A 17,500-nucleotide genomic window follows, 5' to 3' on the forward strand; every position below is an offset into this window, starting at 1 on the left:
TCCCACTTGCAGTGTTTCTTCGGGGGGGGGGGGGGGGGGGGGGGGGGGGTGTTCTTCCTCATGTTGTATAATTTTTATAGAGAATTCTGTATATAAACAGTAATATATATTATTTTATGTAGACTTTGTTAGACGATGCAGAGTCCTGTAGGAGGAGGATGAAAGCTGCATCTGCATTGATTGGTGGTCTTGGAGGTGAAAAGACTCGGTGGACAGAACAAAGCAAACAGTTCAAGTCCCAGATTGATAGGTATACAGCAGAGAAAGAAACCATTTAGTATTCAAAAACTTGCATTGTGTAGGATGGACACAGTAAATGTTGAAATGTTCCTATAGGGGTAATCTGCGCAAAGGACTAAGACCACATTTAGCTATAATGATAATCAAAATTTTTAAAGTCAGACATACAAACAACAATGCACTGTCGACTTGCACTGATATTGGCACAGGAGTCATTTTGTGCTCTACCAATTGAGCACAGGCTCTCAATGTTTTAAATGTGTATAATAAAAATATAGTCTTCCTGTAAACAAATTATTCACAAGGTATATCATGCTGCCGTCTTGGTTTTCTATTTTACCAGCTGCCTTGCTTGCAATTTTAGGCAAAAAGTTAAATTTAATATAATAATTAGACCCTTACCGTGTAGAAGCAATTCTGTCAAGGTCTTATCTCTTGCATTGTCATGGTGAACTGAAAATAAAGTTCATTTATCGGCTATAATCAACTGTCAAAATATCACCTCTCAAATGCAAAAAATTGATAAAGGGGAGATAATCTCAAAAATGCAAAAATAGGATGAGGTCATTAAAAAAAATTCCTCCTTCCTAAACACAGAACATGAGTTTATTGCCGACGTTAAATAAATGTTCCTAACTTACTTCGACACTATGGTGTATAAAGGAAAGCAATTTGAGGCAATTCACATCCTGGATTTCAAAATGTACATCAAACTGACAAATACGTTCCAGTATTTGAAATGCAAAAGTGAACATAAGTGGCTGATTAGGGCTATTTATTTTCTTACTTAATAAGAAAAAATCTTTTTAATTCTGATTGAAAATATTGCAATACATGAAGAAATACAGTTTAAAATATCGCAATATATCGATACGAAATTTCCAGACAATATATACCCAGCCCTAATATGATTACTAGAGTAGGATCAAGTGTGTTTGATTAAATCAGTGCTCCAGGGATAGGCTTGGGCCACACTACAAATTCAAACTGTTTACAATAGGAATAGAAGTGAAGAAAATTTGAAAATCTTCTCTAGAACAGGACCATGATTAGTATGCAGTCATTCGAAGGTCGAAAATGTCATGTTTTCCTGACTTTTTTCCATAACAGATGCATGTATGGCTTTGAAATTCTCTCTCAAGAAACGTAAGAGTGAGTTTGCATTTTAACTGGAGTAGTGCACCTTGACGTACTTTAGGGCTATAAGTAGGTCAAATAGTTTTCCAGACTTTTTTTGTTACGAATACAGATATCGCCCCTGAAATTTAGTCAGAAGCTTCCTCTCGGAAGAAATACAAGTTCAGTTAGCATTTCAGCTGGATTGGTTTGTCCGTCCTTGACCTACATAAGGGCTAAAAGTAAGTCAAACAGTTTTCTTGACTATTTTTTCATTATGGATACAGATATTGTCCTGAAATTTAGTCACAGGCTTCCTCTTCGAGGAATACAAGTTCAGTTTGCATTTTAGCTGGATTGGCCTATCCTTGACTTTCCAGCTAGAAATAGGTCAAACAGTTTTCTGGACTTTTTTTCATTACGGATATAGATATTGCCCTAAGATTTAGTCACAAACTTCCTCTCAGAGGAATACAAGGTCATAACCAGTTCACATTTTAAACATTTCAACTTAATTGGTGCACCATGACCTACTTTAGGGTTAAAAGTAGGTCAAATAGTTTCCTGGACTTTTTCTCATCATAGATACAGATATTGCACTGACATTTTGTCAAAACCTCAGAGAAATACACAAACAGTTCACATGTCAGATAGATTGGTGCACCATGGCCTACTTTAAAGCTTTTCTATTCAGAATGTTTTTGTGATATCAATTCACATGAGTGCATGTTTCCAGGTTGAATTTCACTGTCTGACGGGCGTATGTTGTACCATTTGCAGTACTCTTGTTGTCGGGTAACACCATGATAGTTTGGTCTAATCTAAAACAAGAATATATTTCAAAACAAAAAATCTTCAAAATAAAGTCTTAACATAACATTGATCAGTCATTGCATAATTAATCTTCTCTATCTCTTGCATTGCAGACTTGTTGGAGATTGTTTGTTAAGTACAGGATTCCTATCTTACTCTGGACCATTCAATCAAGAATTTCGAAACAAATTGATTAGAAATTGGCAAAAAGAATTGGACCATAGAAGAATACCGTTTACCAGTGACTTGAATTTGATATCCATGCTGGTTGACAATGCTACTGTAAGTTGAATTTCACTATACACATCTGTTGGAGTCACCCATGTCTCTCTTTATTCATCTGTCTGTAGAGATTTGTTGTCCAGAGATTTTCTGACACTATTGACTGATTTTTTTGACAGATGATATACCTTGTTGACTTGTGCACCTTTGCTCTTTTTCTCAGCACAGTAATAGCAAGCTTTAATAACAAGCAAAGCTTGCATCACTTTAACAAGCTTATTCCAGTGATTACACCTGTAAATTACATGATTTGCTCTTCATCAACTGAAAAATTATGGGGGATTACCCTAAGTGCTCTGGGAAAATGTTGCCGTCACTGTGGTACTGATCATCAAAAAACCCATAGATAAAATAAATAGTTTAGGAAGTACCATGCACATTTTTAGGTCACCCGAGTCTGGTAACCTATTGCTGTAAGTGGGCATCCATCATCTTTTGTCATGCATTGTGTATTAATAATTGAACTTCTCAAAATGTAAATTTCAGGACTTCTGCGCCTTGGAGGCTTTAGAGGCAGGGCAAAAATTGTGAAAAATTTACCTTTTTTTTTCTTCAAAAATCTTCTCTACAACTACACATCTGTAAGAAAAACTAAATACATAGTAAATTTCATAATCTTCAGGGTAGGGGTTCTGACCCCAGGATGGGCTAAACATTGGCATATAGTGTTTATTTGTAAAACATTTAACATCTTCTTTAATGTTATTATACCCCCCGAACGAAGTTCAGGGGGGTATATAGGAATCAGTCTGTCTGTCTGTCCGTCCATCCGTCTGTCTGTGCAGATTCGTGTCCGGGCCATAACTTCTTTGTTCTTTGACTTAGGCATACCATATTTGGCACACAGGTGGATCACCATGAGACGATGTGTCGAGTACCTTCATGACCTCTATATGACCTTGACCTCAAGGTCAAAATTAAAGGTTTTTTACAATGGATTTGTGTCCGGGCCATATCTTCTTTGTTCTTTGACATAGGCATACCATATTTGACACATGAGTCTATCACCATGAGACGATGTGTCATGTACCTTCATGACCTCCATATGACCTTGACCTCAAGGTCAAAATTAAAGGTTTTTGCAATGGATTTGTATCAGGGTCATGACTTCTTTGTTCTTTGACATAGGCATACCATATTTGACACATGAGTGTATCACCATGAGACAATTTGTTGGGTACCTTCACGACCTCTATATGACCTTGAACTTTGACCTCAAGGTCAAAATTGATTATAGGGTTTTGACATAGTCATACCATAAGACATGAGTGTATCACCATGAGACTATGTGTCATGTACATTCATGACCTCTTTATGACCTTGACCTTTGATCTCAAGGTCAAAATTTTAGGTTTATGCCATGGATTTGTGTTCGGACTATATCTTCCATTTTCTTCTACAAAGGCATACCATATTTTTACACTCAGGAAAGAGGTAATTTATACCTATTAACAACACCCTTTGGGAGATTGGGGTAAGAGGGGGGTATTCTTAGTGAGCATTGCTCACAGTACCTCTTGTTATACACCCCGCCCCCGCAACAAGTTGGGGGGGGGGGGGGTATACTGGAATCGGGTTGTCCGTCTGTAGACGCAATGGTTTCCGGGCTCTAAAGCATTATCCTTTCCACCTACCGTCACCATATCTTATATATGGACTACCCATGGGATGAAGATGTTCCCTATCGATTTTGGGGTCAAAAGGTCGAAGGTCAAGCACACTGGACATCGAAGTAGCAATATAGTTTCCGGGCTCTAAAACGTTATCCTTTCTACCTACAGTCACCATATCATACATATGGACTACCCATGGGATGAAGATGTTCCCTATCGATTTTGGGGTCAAAAGGTCAAAGGTCACGCGCACTGGACATCGAAGTAGCAATATGGTTCGGTTTGTCATGCCATTTGTTTTTTACACTCAGAAAAGAGGTAGTTTATACCTATTACCAACACCCTTTGGGAGATTGGGGTAAGCGGGGGGTATTCTTAGTGAACATTGCTCACAGTACCTCTTTTTGATACTGATTTAACTTAAAAGTAAATTGATATATAGAGGATATCTATTTTGCGTGTTTTGATATTTGGTTTTTCCAACGAGTTGATATGGTGTATTTATTCGCGAGACTTGCCAAGCGAATAAATACACCATATCAACTTGTTGGATAAACCAAAATATCAAAATACACAATTATAGATGTTTTATTTATCTCATTTGTCTTCTTTTCGCTTAATTTTGAGATGATCCTCAGTATGGTAGAAACAGCTGATTGAATTTGTTTTGAATCCGTGGCTCAGTCGTCGTACTTATTTATCTTCCTTACGCGGGAAAAAACAGTGCGCTTATAATCAATTCATGTATATTACAAAGAGCATTATTATAAAATAAAGCATGGATGAAAATTGTTTTAGAAGGGATTATAGTTGATGATTAATAATGGTTTTGCTATTCCAACAAAATAACGACTATTCACCGAATATTTCTATTTTGACATAGGCCTGACCTTCTGATAAAAGTTTGATGGCATCATCCTTTTGAAATAAACATATGTAACATCGATCATTGAAAATATTATAATGCAGCGTATATGGCTCCAAAGAAAATAGACTGTGCTTGTGAATGCTTGGTACCGCAGCACGTCGTGGTACTTTCGATTAAGCCTGTCCAGCAGGCGGTTGATTCCTTGTTGATGATAATAGTGTGGACATCTCTTTGTTTTCTTATCGTAGTTTTTGAGTAGTTATTGATCGAGTTGACATTTTTATGGCCGTTAAACTTGCACTATATGTCAGTGGGGGCAATATCATTTTAATTTTTCTATAAAAGAAATTCTAAATAAATACAGAATAACAAAGTTATACACTTTATTTCATGCATCAATATGCATAAACACAGAAAATTTCATCCAAACGGGGACGGTGTCAAAAGTAGTTCAGACCGGAAGAGCTTTATCAAACGGGTGTGTGATAAAGCTAATGCATTATCTCACTTGCAACATACACCACATGTATGAGATAAAAAGGAGAAGGTAGCCTTTTACCAAAGTTGTAAATTTCATGATCACAATGATAGGGTTTTTGGTATCGGGATGGGGCCAAAATGGTCATAGTGATTACATATTTTTATAACTTAACATTTTTAAATTCTCGATAGCTAGCCTTCCAAATGTTTTGAAATTTGGTATGGAGCATCTTGGGGACAAGAAGGACATGAATTGTATGTTTCAGAATTCCGGCATCCTTGGGGGCTTAGGGGTGGGGCAAAAATTCACCAATTTTCCAAAATCTTTCTGCAACAGCATGTGACATCTGTAAGAAAACTAAATGCACATTGATGTAGAGCACGAAGACCTCTACCAATATTGGAAATTTTGTGATTCCCAAGTAGAGTTTCTGACTCCACTGTGGGGACAAACTTGGTATATGTATTTTATATTTATTTGCGTTGAAAATTTGAGGTTTAGATAACCAACTGTGCCGTGGCTTTTTTCAATATATACAGACAGACATACATATTGTGTAAATGTATAAAACATTTAAATACTATCTTCTTTAATGCTAATGATACTAAATTGAAAATGAATAGATATTTAGAAGGAGTAGGTAGTCCTTTACCAAAATAGTAAATTTCACTATCCCAGAGGGTAAGGATTTTGATTCCAGAGTGGGACCAAAATTATTGTCTTTACTATTTGAAAGACTCCAAGTTTGCTGATAAAGTATAAAAACTAAATACAAATTGAGGAAAAGATGAGCAAAAATTGTGAATTTCGCAACCCCAGGGTTTTGGCTCTGGAATAGGATTTTTCTTGGGTGAATACATCTTCATTTCTCTCGAACATTCACGCAATAAATTGGAGTCCACTCACTTATACATTGTATGTAGCTGAAATAGCCTTAATGGTAACACTGCGCTGTCAACATATTAGAAGGTACAGACTACGAAATACAGTTCTATGATAACCATTTCTTGTATTTCCTTTCTCCTTGAATGCTGATTTACTTGTTTTTATATCAACCAAAATCAGGTGATTTAACAGTGAGTGTGTATCAGAAATCCACATAAAACAAATTCCTTTTGTGCCGTACGAACTATGAAAGTAATGCCTCGGACTTTTTGTGACATCACAATAAGCTATCTTTACCTTGGCATAAAATTGATGGAAAATGCATGAGGCTACCGAAAGGGTGAAAAATGAAGGGGAGATATGATGTTTGAGGGGGATGTGAAGTTTTATCTTCCCTTGCGCGTGACTGTCTAGACCAATAAGATTATACGCTTTGCATTGAATTTTCATACTGAGGTATAATAGTATGTTTTTCATCAGTATAGGCACTTTTTTGGGCATATAAGTTTTATGAACACATCTTGTTTTATACTGTTGTTGAATATTAGAATATAACCTAGTTTGTCGACCAATCAGATTTCAAGAAGTTGTTCATTAAGTGGCTCACTTATTCATTAAGAATTCCCAACAGAGAGATATCACATGACTGACTGTGATTGGCTATTTGAAAATAAATTTTATGACATTGTAAATGTTCCCAGCCAATGAAAAACTAGGTTACATTCTAAGCCAGTTAGAGTATATTAAGTGAAATCTTATTGGATAAGAAGGGGCTCGCTCACTAACGTTCGCTCCGCCCCTTCTTATCCATTAAGATTTCACTTAATATACTCTAACTTATACTTAGAATTTAGCTTAGATATGCAGAACAGGAAATTTTTTCTACATTCCATAGCCCTTGGGACTAGTGATACTTATAATACTTAATATGATCGATAAGGCCTGTGGGCCTCTTGTTAAAATTGCACATAAGGTACAAAGTTTTGCCTTAAAATTAAAAATGGAGCATAATGGAGGTTATGGCCAAAATACCAAATTCTGGGTATATTAATATAGATGTTTTCCTGTTTATATACAAGTATATCAACCATATTAATCAATTTAAAACATTTGAATGAGTTCAAAGTCTCTACTTGTATTACAAAACTGGAAATACATGTCCAAAAGTTTTAAATGTTAATGATATATTGGATAAAACAGAAACTGAGCGGAAATCTCACATACCGTATTTTGCCGAATATAATACGCACTTTTTTTAGAGAATATTTTTGTGCCAGAAAGGGGTGCGTATTATATACCACAATAGGTTTTTGACCTTTTTTTCAAGATGAAACTCGGCAATAAGTAGTGTAATATTTCACTCAAAGACCAAGGCTTCGGATACTGTACGCCTTTTCACGTTCACCTATTTATTAAGTAGAAAATTCGACCTCAAGAAAATTACTACAGAAACGTAAAATTGCAGAAAATGTGATATATATACTTACAATATCTAAATAATTCAATTATCATGAAACAAACAGCCAATCAAATTGCATTGGATCTGACTATTCATTACATCGCATGCCGCCATTATTGAAAGCATGTGTACACAATAATGCCTTGACACGTGCTAAAATTGTTGGAAAATAATTTTGGCACTTACTGTAAGTTTTATGAATAGGCCTAATTTTTAATGAAATACTTATTTGAATCTTTGAAATAACTATTCTTGCGTAAAAGCGTGTGTTTTACGAAGCCATTGTTGTGTACACTGCTTTTGTTAGATACCCCCTCCGGGTAAAGAAATACCTAACAAAATTTTTTTTCACACATTTTAATAGTCATCGTATTTAACGAGGAGTTGATAATTTGCATCTTTGTACCTACCATGGTGTGTTGATTACAGTAAAATAAGCGACAGTTTAATTGTTTAATTTTATTTTTATAACATCGGCTATTTGATTGATTTTAAGTTTCAACAAAGGAAATATCGAGTCAGTTAAGACTTTAATGCTACAAAATCTCGTGCTTTGCTGAAATGAACAGGCTTGTCCGGGTTGATATTTCCCTGAAGATTCTCATTGAAGATTACCGCGATGTAGACCTCATCTCAAAAAGTTTGCTAATTATTGTGCGTTGTTTAGAATTCATTATTTCTGCAAAAATATTAAGTGAAAATTAACACCAAGTATAAAATAAAGATTACCGCTTGGTCAAAATTTTTGCTGCGTATTATACACCCGAAGTGCGTTTTTTCACCAACTTTTAGGCTCGAAGTGGGGGGTGCGTATTAAACACCACTGCGTATTATATTCGGCAAAATACGGTAAGCCTTTCTGATAACTTTGTCTGGCGTCTGTCTGTCCATCCATAAATTTATAAATTCAGTGAGACTTGCCACAAAGCATGTTTGGGTAAAGAAGAGTTTGTTCAAACGATTTGAAGTGCCACACCCTTTTTGAAGTGTAGATAATTAGGAATTTATAGTAAAATATCTGTGCCATTGTTTTAAAAACCTCTTCTCAAGTACCACTGGGCAAATTTCAAATAAACTTTGCACAAATCTTCCTTGGGTAAAGAGAATTAAGGTTTGTTCAAATGAAGGGCCATACTCTCTCCAAAGGGGAGATAATCAAGAAAATGCAAAAATAGGGTGGGATTATTAAAAATCTTAAGAATTGCTGGGCCAGAAAAGATGAAACTTGTATGAAAACTTCCTGCCATAGTGTAGAGCCCAAGGCTTAAGTGAGCTTTTCTGATCAGAATTTGTCTGGTGTCTTTTTTTTTCACTTAAATTTCATCTTTGGCGTTAACTTTTCACATTTTCATCTTCTGAACTACTGGGCCAATTTCAATCATACTTGGCACAAATCATCAGGCAATGTGGTATGCAGGAGATTGGGCGTTGGCAACTATTTAACATTGAGGAGATGGGGGGGGGGGGGGGGGGGGGTAACTAACATGTAAATTCAGATTTCCACCAGATACTCAATATTTTTAGCCGAGTTGCATAGCAAATCTTGGCTTTTAAATTGGCGAAGGATGGATGTCCAGTCGGGCGGGCAGACAGCGTCCCCAATTAGCTTGTCCGGTCTCTAACTTTCATACTTGCACGTGCGCCCGGTACAGGTATCTAAACATACAGGAACATTCCATTTTGCATCAGTGTAAACAATAGCTTTCACACTTTGCCACTCCATTGACCACATATTGTTATGCTCGTGATTGAAAATGGAGCTCATATGCATCTCGCAGTAACCTATATGAAAATGCCACAAAAATCTCATGGAGAGTCCAACTCAAAAGTTGACATATCTTCATACACAATTACAATGTCTGGTACAGTGTTAGAAGTGTTGAAAAAGTGCTGTTACTTTTTAGAATTATCTAGATTACGGTATTAAAATATCATATGTCACCTTACAAAGTATTAGATTTCAGATATGACTCGTGCTGTATCGTGACACCACAATAAGCTATGTTTTTCTTGATGTAGAGGTTATGGAAAATGCACTATGCTCCTGAAGGGATAGAATATGAGAGAATATGATGTCTTGTTCTGACATGCTTAATTAAGTACCTGCACTGATTTTGTTTTCACTTTTTTTGGTTAGATTGGTGAATGGAATATTCAAGGACTACCAAATGATGAGCTTTCTGTTCAGAATGGCATAATCACAACAAAAGCCACCAGATTCCCATTGCTGATTGATCCACAAGGACAAGGAAAAGCTTGGATAAAAAATAGAGAGAAAGCTAATGATTTACAGGTTATTCTATTGTGTCAATATTACTTCTCATGCATTTAAAGTTTGAGTGTTATACATTTTTTTTTGTGCAGCAACTCTAATCAGTGTTATTGATATCAAGAAAGGCATTGTTTAAATCAAACTTCATCTTCCTTCTCTCATTTTTATGCCTCCTTTTGAAAATGATTGGGGCATATTGCTTAGATGCCAACTATCCCGATTTCAGCGACGTTTCTCCGCATTTTACTTTTAAAATCTGCTATCCAATTTGAACTTGGATTTCTGAATTTTTTTCAAACTGCTGAAAGATTAAAAAAAAAAAATCGATCTTATTTCGGAAATTTCCATTCTGGGAATGAACTATTTCTATGATTTAGATTGACCAAATTAGGATCAGGCAAGCACTTTTAAGGCACAAAATGGTAGAGACACCACCAAAAAAGAAACAAAAGATTGTACATGATCAGAAATTTGTTGTTTATTAAGTCTCCCAAATAAAGTTTGGAGACTTGTTGTTTTTGCACGGTTCTTATTATTTTTCCGCTTCTTCTTCCGCTTCTTTCTCGCTCCTAAAACTGTCTGACACCGTTCTCTGAACCAGTCAATAAAAGTAATAGATATTAAAGGATATGATAGGCCAATGTATGTAGAGGTGCAGACATTTTTTTGTTTTCAGATTGAAGGGGGCTAGGGTACATTTTGGAGGGGATCAAATGGGGATGTGGTTTAACATAGAACTCGATGGGGAACAAATTAATTCCAAAATTCAACAGATATAACTTGGCAAATATAATAGATAGGGTCCTGGGGTTTTCGAAAATGAACAGAGCATGACAGGGCCTACAAATTAATATCAAGATCAAGTGACCCCAGTGACCTTGACCTCTGAACATGAACATAAAAACTGGTATAACTTTAAAACCAGGACTAATGGTGACATGGAATCTTCAGAAATGGCAAGAGAATGGCAGGAACTACAAACTAGTATCAAGGTCAAGTGACTCTAGTGACCTTGACCCCTGACCTTAGAACATAAAATTGGTATTAATTAAGAACCATATTTGATAGAGACATGAGATCTTCAGAAATTATGAAAGGATGATGGGATCTACTAATTAGTATCAAGGTCACATAATTCCAGTGACCTTGACTGCTGACCTAGTACATACAAACTCATATAACTTTAGAACTGGAATTGATGGAGAATTGAACCTTCAGAAATGATAAGAGGATGATAACATCTACAAACTAGAATCAAGGTCAAGCAACTCCATTGACCTTGACCTTAGATCATAAACTTGGTATTACTTATGAACTAGGTCTGATAAAGAGATTGAATCTTCAGAAATGATAAAAGGATGGTGGGATCTACAAATTGGTATCAAGGTCCCTTGACCTTGGACATAAATCAAGGCTGCGTTCAAGATCGTAGGGGCTAGGTATGGCGGCTGATTTGTGTCATTTTACACTTTAACGTCTTTGTGTTATTTCGAAGCGAAAAGACAACAAAACAATATTTAGCGACTTTTCGTCCTGAAATAATGAAAAGACAACAAAATGATATCTGCTACTTTTCGCCTCAAAATAACAAAAAGACAACACATTGTAAGATGGCACAAATCAGCCACCATACCTAGCAGCTAGGCTAGCCGCTACAATCTTGAACACAGCCCTGGTATAACTTTAGAACCGGGACTTAGACATGGAATCTTCAGAAATGATAAAAGGATGATAATTTTAGAACTGGGATTGATAGAGACCATAAGATCATAAAAAATGATGAGGGGGTGTTGAGACCGACAAACTAGGATCAAGGTCAAGTGAAAAGGTTTTGAGAGGGGGGGGGGGGTTGAAATTTTTTTAAATTAAAGTCATCGTGATTCTAGATTTGTCAAATGAAGTTAGAATTGGCATGGATTTTGTCAAGGGAGGAAAATAGTAGTACTCTGGGGGGGGGGGGGGGGGATCCACTTTTAAACAGCCAGTACTTCGTTTGGGAGACTTTATAATTGGTAGATTATAATCATATCTTGTTTATTTATTTATTATTATTTTAAGACTTTCCCTGTATCTACAAAATGAAGTGAACATTCTAGTTTTTGCACAGTCTGCAGTTTCAATGTGAATGTGTAACATGGGGAAAAACATGACCTAACTTCTTAAACATGTGCCGGGAAAGAAACGCACTGATTTGGCAAAATTCAAACAACAAAATTACTGGGGCATTTGTGAAAACAAAAGATTTGATCTTAATTACAGTGCAGTGAGATTATTTTTTAATCAGATTTAAGTGTTTTGTCAGAAAAGGGGATGAAAATGAAATGGAATTCCTGACATTTCAAGTGGACAGTATCCCCGATACTGTCGTGCAAGAACTCTCTTTTCTCAATGGACAGAGAGAGCTTGAATAAATTCGGAATGCTTCAGGAGGTTTTAAATTATGTGCTTGTAAACCAAATTAGCTAGCGACGTTTATCTGATAGAATATAATACTGATCGGTGAATACACACAAAGTGATTACAATACAGGCATGTAGAATCAAAGGGGATGTTACAAAGATATAATTGAAATATTGAACAAGCGTTCAATATGTTGTAATCAACACACCACCAAAGCTGTGAAAAATTGTGATTTATTAACCCCTTCGTCAATTGTAAAAATGATAATAATCAAATCCATGAATTTAATTGGTGTTGTAAATGATTGGTACTCCATCTACAAAAATAATGCTTTGGAGACCGCAGTGAAATGAAGAATTCAAACAAGAAATTTCACAGCATTAGATGGGTGAAATACGCCAGTCGTTTACTACAAAAGAAAAGTTAAAAGTAATTGTATATTCCCAGACCAATGGAAATTGTGCATCATGCAGAAAGCCACAGAGAAAAAGATTATAACGGCTATTTTGAAGGGGTATCTAACAAAATCGAGTGACCAAGCATGTGTACACAACAATAGCTGTGTAAAAGATCAGTCTCATAATATTGTGACTATTGCATGATGATGAATGATTAGATCCAATGAATTTTAATTGGCTGTTTCATAATAATTTTATTAGATACAGGTGGTAAGCATATTTTAATTTCCTACAATTTTTATGTTTCTGACTTTCTAGAGATCAAATTTCACTTTTAAATAGGTATAATCAGTGCAAAAAAAGCTTACAGTATCTATACATAGGCTATATATTGAGTATGAATGAACCTGCATTCGTATTTCACCTGAAAGAAAACAAGTCAAAAATATGATACTCGCCCCCATTCTCACACACACACAAAAATCTTGAAAAAAATTGCATATTATATTTGGCAAAATACAGTAAGCAGCAGTTTTCTACCAGCTTTTGAACAGAATCATATTATTGGTTTTAACTTTTTTCGCCCTTTGGTTTAATTAACAGGTCACCTCTCTGAATCATAGATACTTTCGAGCCCATTTGGAAGATTCTTTGTCACTTGGACGTCCATTACTTATTGAAAATGTTGAAGAAGAACTGGATCCAGCTTTAGACAATGTGTTAGAGAAAAATTTTATTAAATCAGGTTCAACATTCAAGGTTTGTTGCTTTTTTCATCCTGTTCATTATAGCTGAAAGATGTATTTAACAAATGTCTTTGTTTTAACTGGATTGTGAGTACAGCAAGTAAAATGTTTACTATATAATTCGTTAAAATTGAACCTGTTGAAATTTAATTTTTTCAAAATGTAATTCAAAATGTCAATTAATATTGAATAAAGTGTTTGTAATAGAAGAGTTTCAAGATACTGCCAGAACACCATTTTATTCTAAATTTACACATTGTAGTCATGTGATTTCAATGTTTTGATATCTAACGATACTTCCGGTGCAGACAATACATGTACAAGTATTTGTAGTACGAGTTCTCAAACACGATATAATGTGCATATCATCTGGATTAAACTTTGTTTTGTTTCATAATGTGTCATCAGGATAATGACAAAAGAAATAATATTGTCAAGAGACTGATAGAAATCTAATTAGGCTTGAACATCCCCCCCACCACTTTTCTAATCTTCCCTTATGTTAAATACCCTCCAAAGCCCCAACGAAGTATGGTCATATGGCAGAGATTAAGCTTTTCCTTTCCCAACACAGAAATGGGACCCAAAAGTAAGCGACTTAGCTGCATCGAAAAGCGCATGACCCACATGTAACACCACAGGGTGAACTCTTATGAAGGTTAAATTACACATATGTTTGAAGTTTCTAAAACTTTTAGAATATTTGTATTTCAATACAGAGAATAATAATTTCTGCAATTTGTAGACTAATTTTCACATAATGAACGGGTCCGCCACTCGGATCACCTCAGTCGATTCTATCTAACCTTGGATGTATGTTTACCGCCATAGTACGTATATACAGTGACATATAACAACATGTTTAAAGTCACTGATCAACTGGAACTACTGAAAGCTCCTGCGAAATACAATCCATTTTAACATAATTTTTTTTACAACATGCACTCTCAATGTTTGTAACTTTTTATCTTTGAGAATTGGGGGGGGGGGGGGGGGGTCTCGAATTAGAGGACAGTTTTGTAAGGAAGACTCGATAAATACATTTTGATCCCTACTTTTTGAAAGCGGAAGTTTTTCTGAGAGAGTAAATAGATGACCGCATTGCAAATGATATAAGGCTTAGCTACATATCACTTAACGTCATACATCCGAGGCTAGATTTAGAGTATCGGAATCTGCCAAAGTTTGCTGAATGGTGTCCCGCCAACAGCCTGCAGGTCATTTACGCTTTCATGTTGCCATGTTACATTCTAACTTCAGCTTGGGACATCATGTGATTATGAATTATTCAAAATGGGCATTCGCTATCTGACTCAGAAAATAAATGATTATATAGGAAATTAGTTTGATTACTTTTTAATCCGATCAAGTTAAATTGCATAAAGTATATAACTTATATAGCTTGATATAAAACACACATTTTTTATGAATATATTATTTATAGCTTTATAGTGTAAAAATCTGTTGTGGTTTATTAAATTTTCTTCCGCTTAAATTCCCTTTGCAATAAACCGGAAATTCATAGGGCTCTCACAATTACTATAAAGGCTTGTATAAAATTTGGGTTAAGACAGTGTTCCGCCAGTAATTCGAAACTCAGCTTTCTAACATGCCAAGAATTTATTGATAATTTGGTTTATTATTATGGAGCCATTAATCTGCCTAGGCTCAAACATCAAGGTCACATCATTATTGATTACATGATATGGAGCATCGAAAAATATTTTGTATTGTATCTAAGGACAATAAACTAACTTGTCTTTAACTAAGTTATTGTAATTCCAACAGGTCAAAGTTGGTGACAAAGAATGTGACATAATGAATGGATTTTACTTATACATGACAACAAAACTGGCAAATCCAGCCTATACTCCAGAAGTAAGAATATACAATGTTACAAATCAAGTGGTCTAAAAAAGAAGTCTTTACATGTGCATGCTGACCATTCTTGCTTAATTTAAGTGAATAATGATATACCTATCATTTAATAACAACTGCAATAAAGCCCCTGGTATATGTCTATTGGGAATAAGAGACAATTTTTAATTCAAATGAGCTTTTTTTTTAATCACCTTTTGTCCACTGTTCGTCTGGAAGAGTTTAACAGTTTCAATTTCTTCTCAAGAACCACTGTGCCAATTTCAACCAAACTTGTCATAAAGCAACTTTGGGTAAAGGGGATTCAAAATTGATGAAATGAGCTAGGGGCCATGTTTTTTTTTAAGGGGAGAATTAAGAAAAAGCAAAAATAGGATTGGGATAATTTAAAAATAATTTAAATAACCACTAGGCCAGAAAAGTTGAAATTTACTTGAAAGCTACCTGCCATAGTGTAGATTCAAGTTTCAAATCATTGTCCCTGGGGATAAGATGGAACTACAATAGGGGATCAAAGTTTTTTACCTGGGGATATATAGGAATAATCTTTAAAAATCTTCAAAAGAATGACAGAGTCATGATTATTCATATTAATATGCAAGTATTCCCTGGCAGTGCAGATTCAAGTGTGTTCAAATTGTAGCCCTTTGAGATAGATTTGGACCACAAGACGGGATCACAGTTTTAACATGGGTATATAGGAAACTTTGAAAAAGTATTCTCAAGAACGACATGGCTATGTCGAGTCATATCAAGTAGTGATCATCCCCAAGTAGTGCAAATTTAAGTTGATCAAATTATAGACCCTGGAATTGATTGGGGCCACAATAGGGAATTAAAGTTTTACATGGGAATGCATAGGGGAAAATCTTCTCAAGACTAGCAGGCCCATGATTAGTCATATTGATATGCCAACATCCCCAGGTAATGCAGATTCAAGTTTGTTCAAATTGTGGCCTCTAGAAGTAGGGTGCCACCACAATAGGGAATAAAAAAAATTTACATGGGAAAATATAGAAAACATTTTTTAAAATCTTCATCTCAATAACAGAAAGTCTTGATTTGTCACATTGGGATGCTAGCATCTTCAGATAGTTCAAATTCAAGTTTGTTCAATTCAAGAGTTGGGGTTGAGATCAAAGTTTAATGTTAAAATATGCAAAACTATGTAAAGGGTTTTCTAAAAGTGAAAATAACAGTTACCATAAATACCGAATTATGAATTAAATATAATTACCATAAAGACACCGTTTGGATTGCATTGTGCGTTCACTCCCATATGAATTAGAAATGGGCCTACCTTGCCCATGTGAAATTGCCATTAGAATTAAAAACAAACCTACCCACTCGTATGAAATAAAAATAGACCTACTATTATTACTGCAAAGATCATTACTCAAAATGTGTTAAAGGGTGATCATGTCAGATGTAACTTAGCTATGCTATTTGACAGTAATAAATAGCATTGAAAAAGGTCACATAATTCTAGATGAGAACAGAATATTTTGATCATGCAGAGGTGAAAGTAAACACTTGAGCCTCAATTTAAATTTCTATTGTTCAGGTTATTTCATAAGCTATCATTTTCTTGCAATGAAATAGGGGAGAGAAAGAGATGAAAATATATTCTTTTGTGCTCTCATAAGGAAATAAATAGCCTTTAGATGATATCTCTAATGTTGTGATTTAACACTGAAACTTTTCAAGAAAACTCTTATTAAAATATTTAGCCATTTTAAAAAGCACCAATAAACTTACTATCATGTGAAAGGGAGGGAAATGTTTCTTCTTCAGGTGAGTGCTCGGACATCTATCATTGATTTCACTGTCACTATGAAAGGCTTAGAGGATCAACTTTTAGGTCTTGTTATTCTGAAAGAAAAGAATGTGAGTATATAAACATTGATTTTCTTGGACGGTTTTGATCAGAGTACTTTTATTTTAATTATTGGGTGATAAATTCTTTGTAGGAACTGGAAGCTGACAGAGCAAAACTGATGCTGGATGTCAACACAAACAAGAGAAAAATGCAGGAGTTAGAAGACAACT

At 35.2% G+C, this 17,500-nt stretch overlaps 1 protein-coding gene across 1 annotated transcript in view; it reads left to right on the forward strand.

Moving 5' to 3' along the window:
* LOC125678099 (dynein axonemal heavy chain 8-like) overlaps positions 1 to 17,500 on the forward strand; it is a 281,238-nt gene that overhangs the window by 207,276 nt on the left and 56,462 nt on the right. Inside the window, exons 67-73 of the mRNA XM_056156251.1 lie at positions 123 to 250; positions 2,283 to 2,451; positions 9,895 to 10,050; positions 13,431 to 13,586; positions 15,362 to 15,451; positions 17,246 to 17,338; positions 17,422 to 17,500. The exon at positions 17,422 to 17,500 is cut by the window's right edge and continues 26 nt beyond it. Coding sequence (XP_056012226.1) covers positions 123 to 250; positions 2,283 to 2,451; positions 9,895 to 10,050; positions 13,431 to 13,586; positions 15,362 to 15,451; positions 17,246 to 17,338; positions 17,422 to 17,500 — 871 coding nt within the window. The remainder of the gene's footprint in view (positions 1 to 122; positions 251 to 2,282; positions 2,452 to 9,894; positions 10,051 to 13,430; positions 13,587 to 15,361; positions 15,452 to 17,245; positions 17,339 to 17,421) is intronic.

The sequence above is a fragment of the Ostrea edulis genome, chromosome 2 (genome assembly GCF_947568905.1).
Source record: "Ostrea edulis chromosome 2, xbOstEdul1.1, whole genome shotgun sequence".
Taxonomy (NCBI): domain Eukaryota; kingdom Metazoa; phylum Mollusca; class Bivalvia; order Ostreida; family Ostreidae; genus Ostrea; species Ostrea edulis.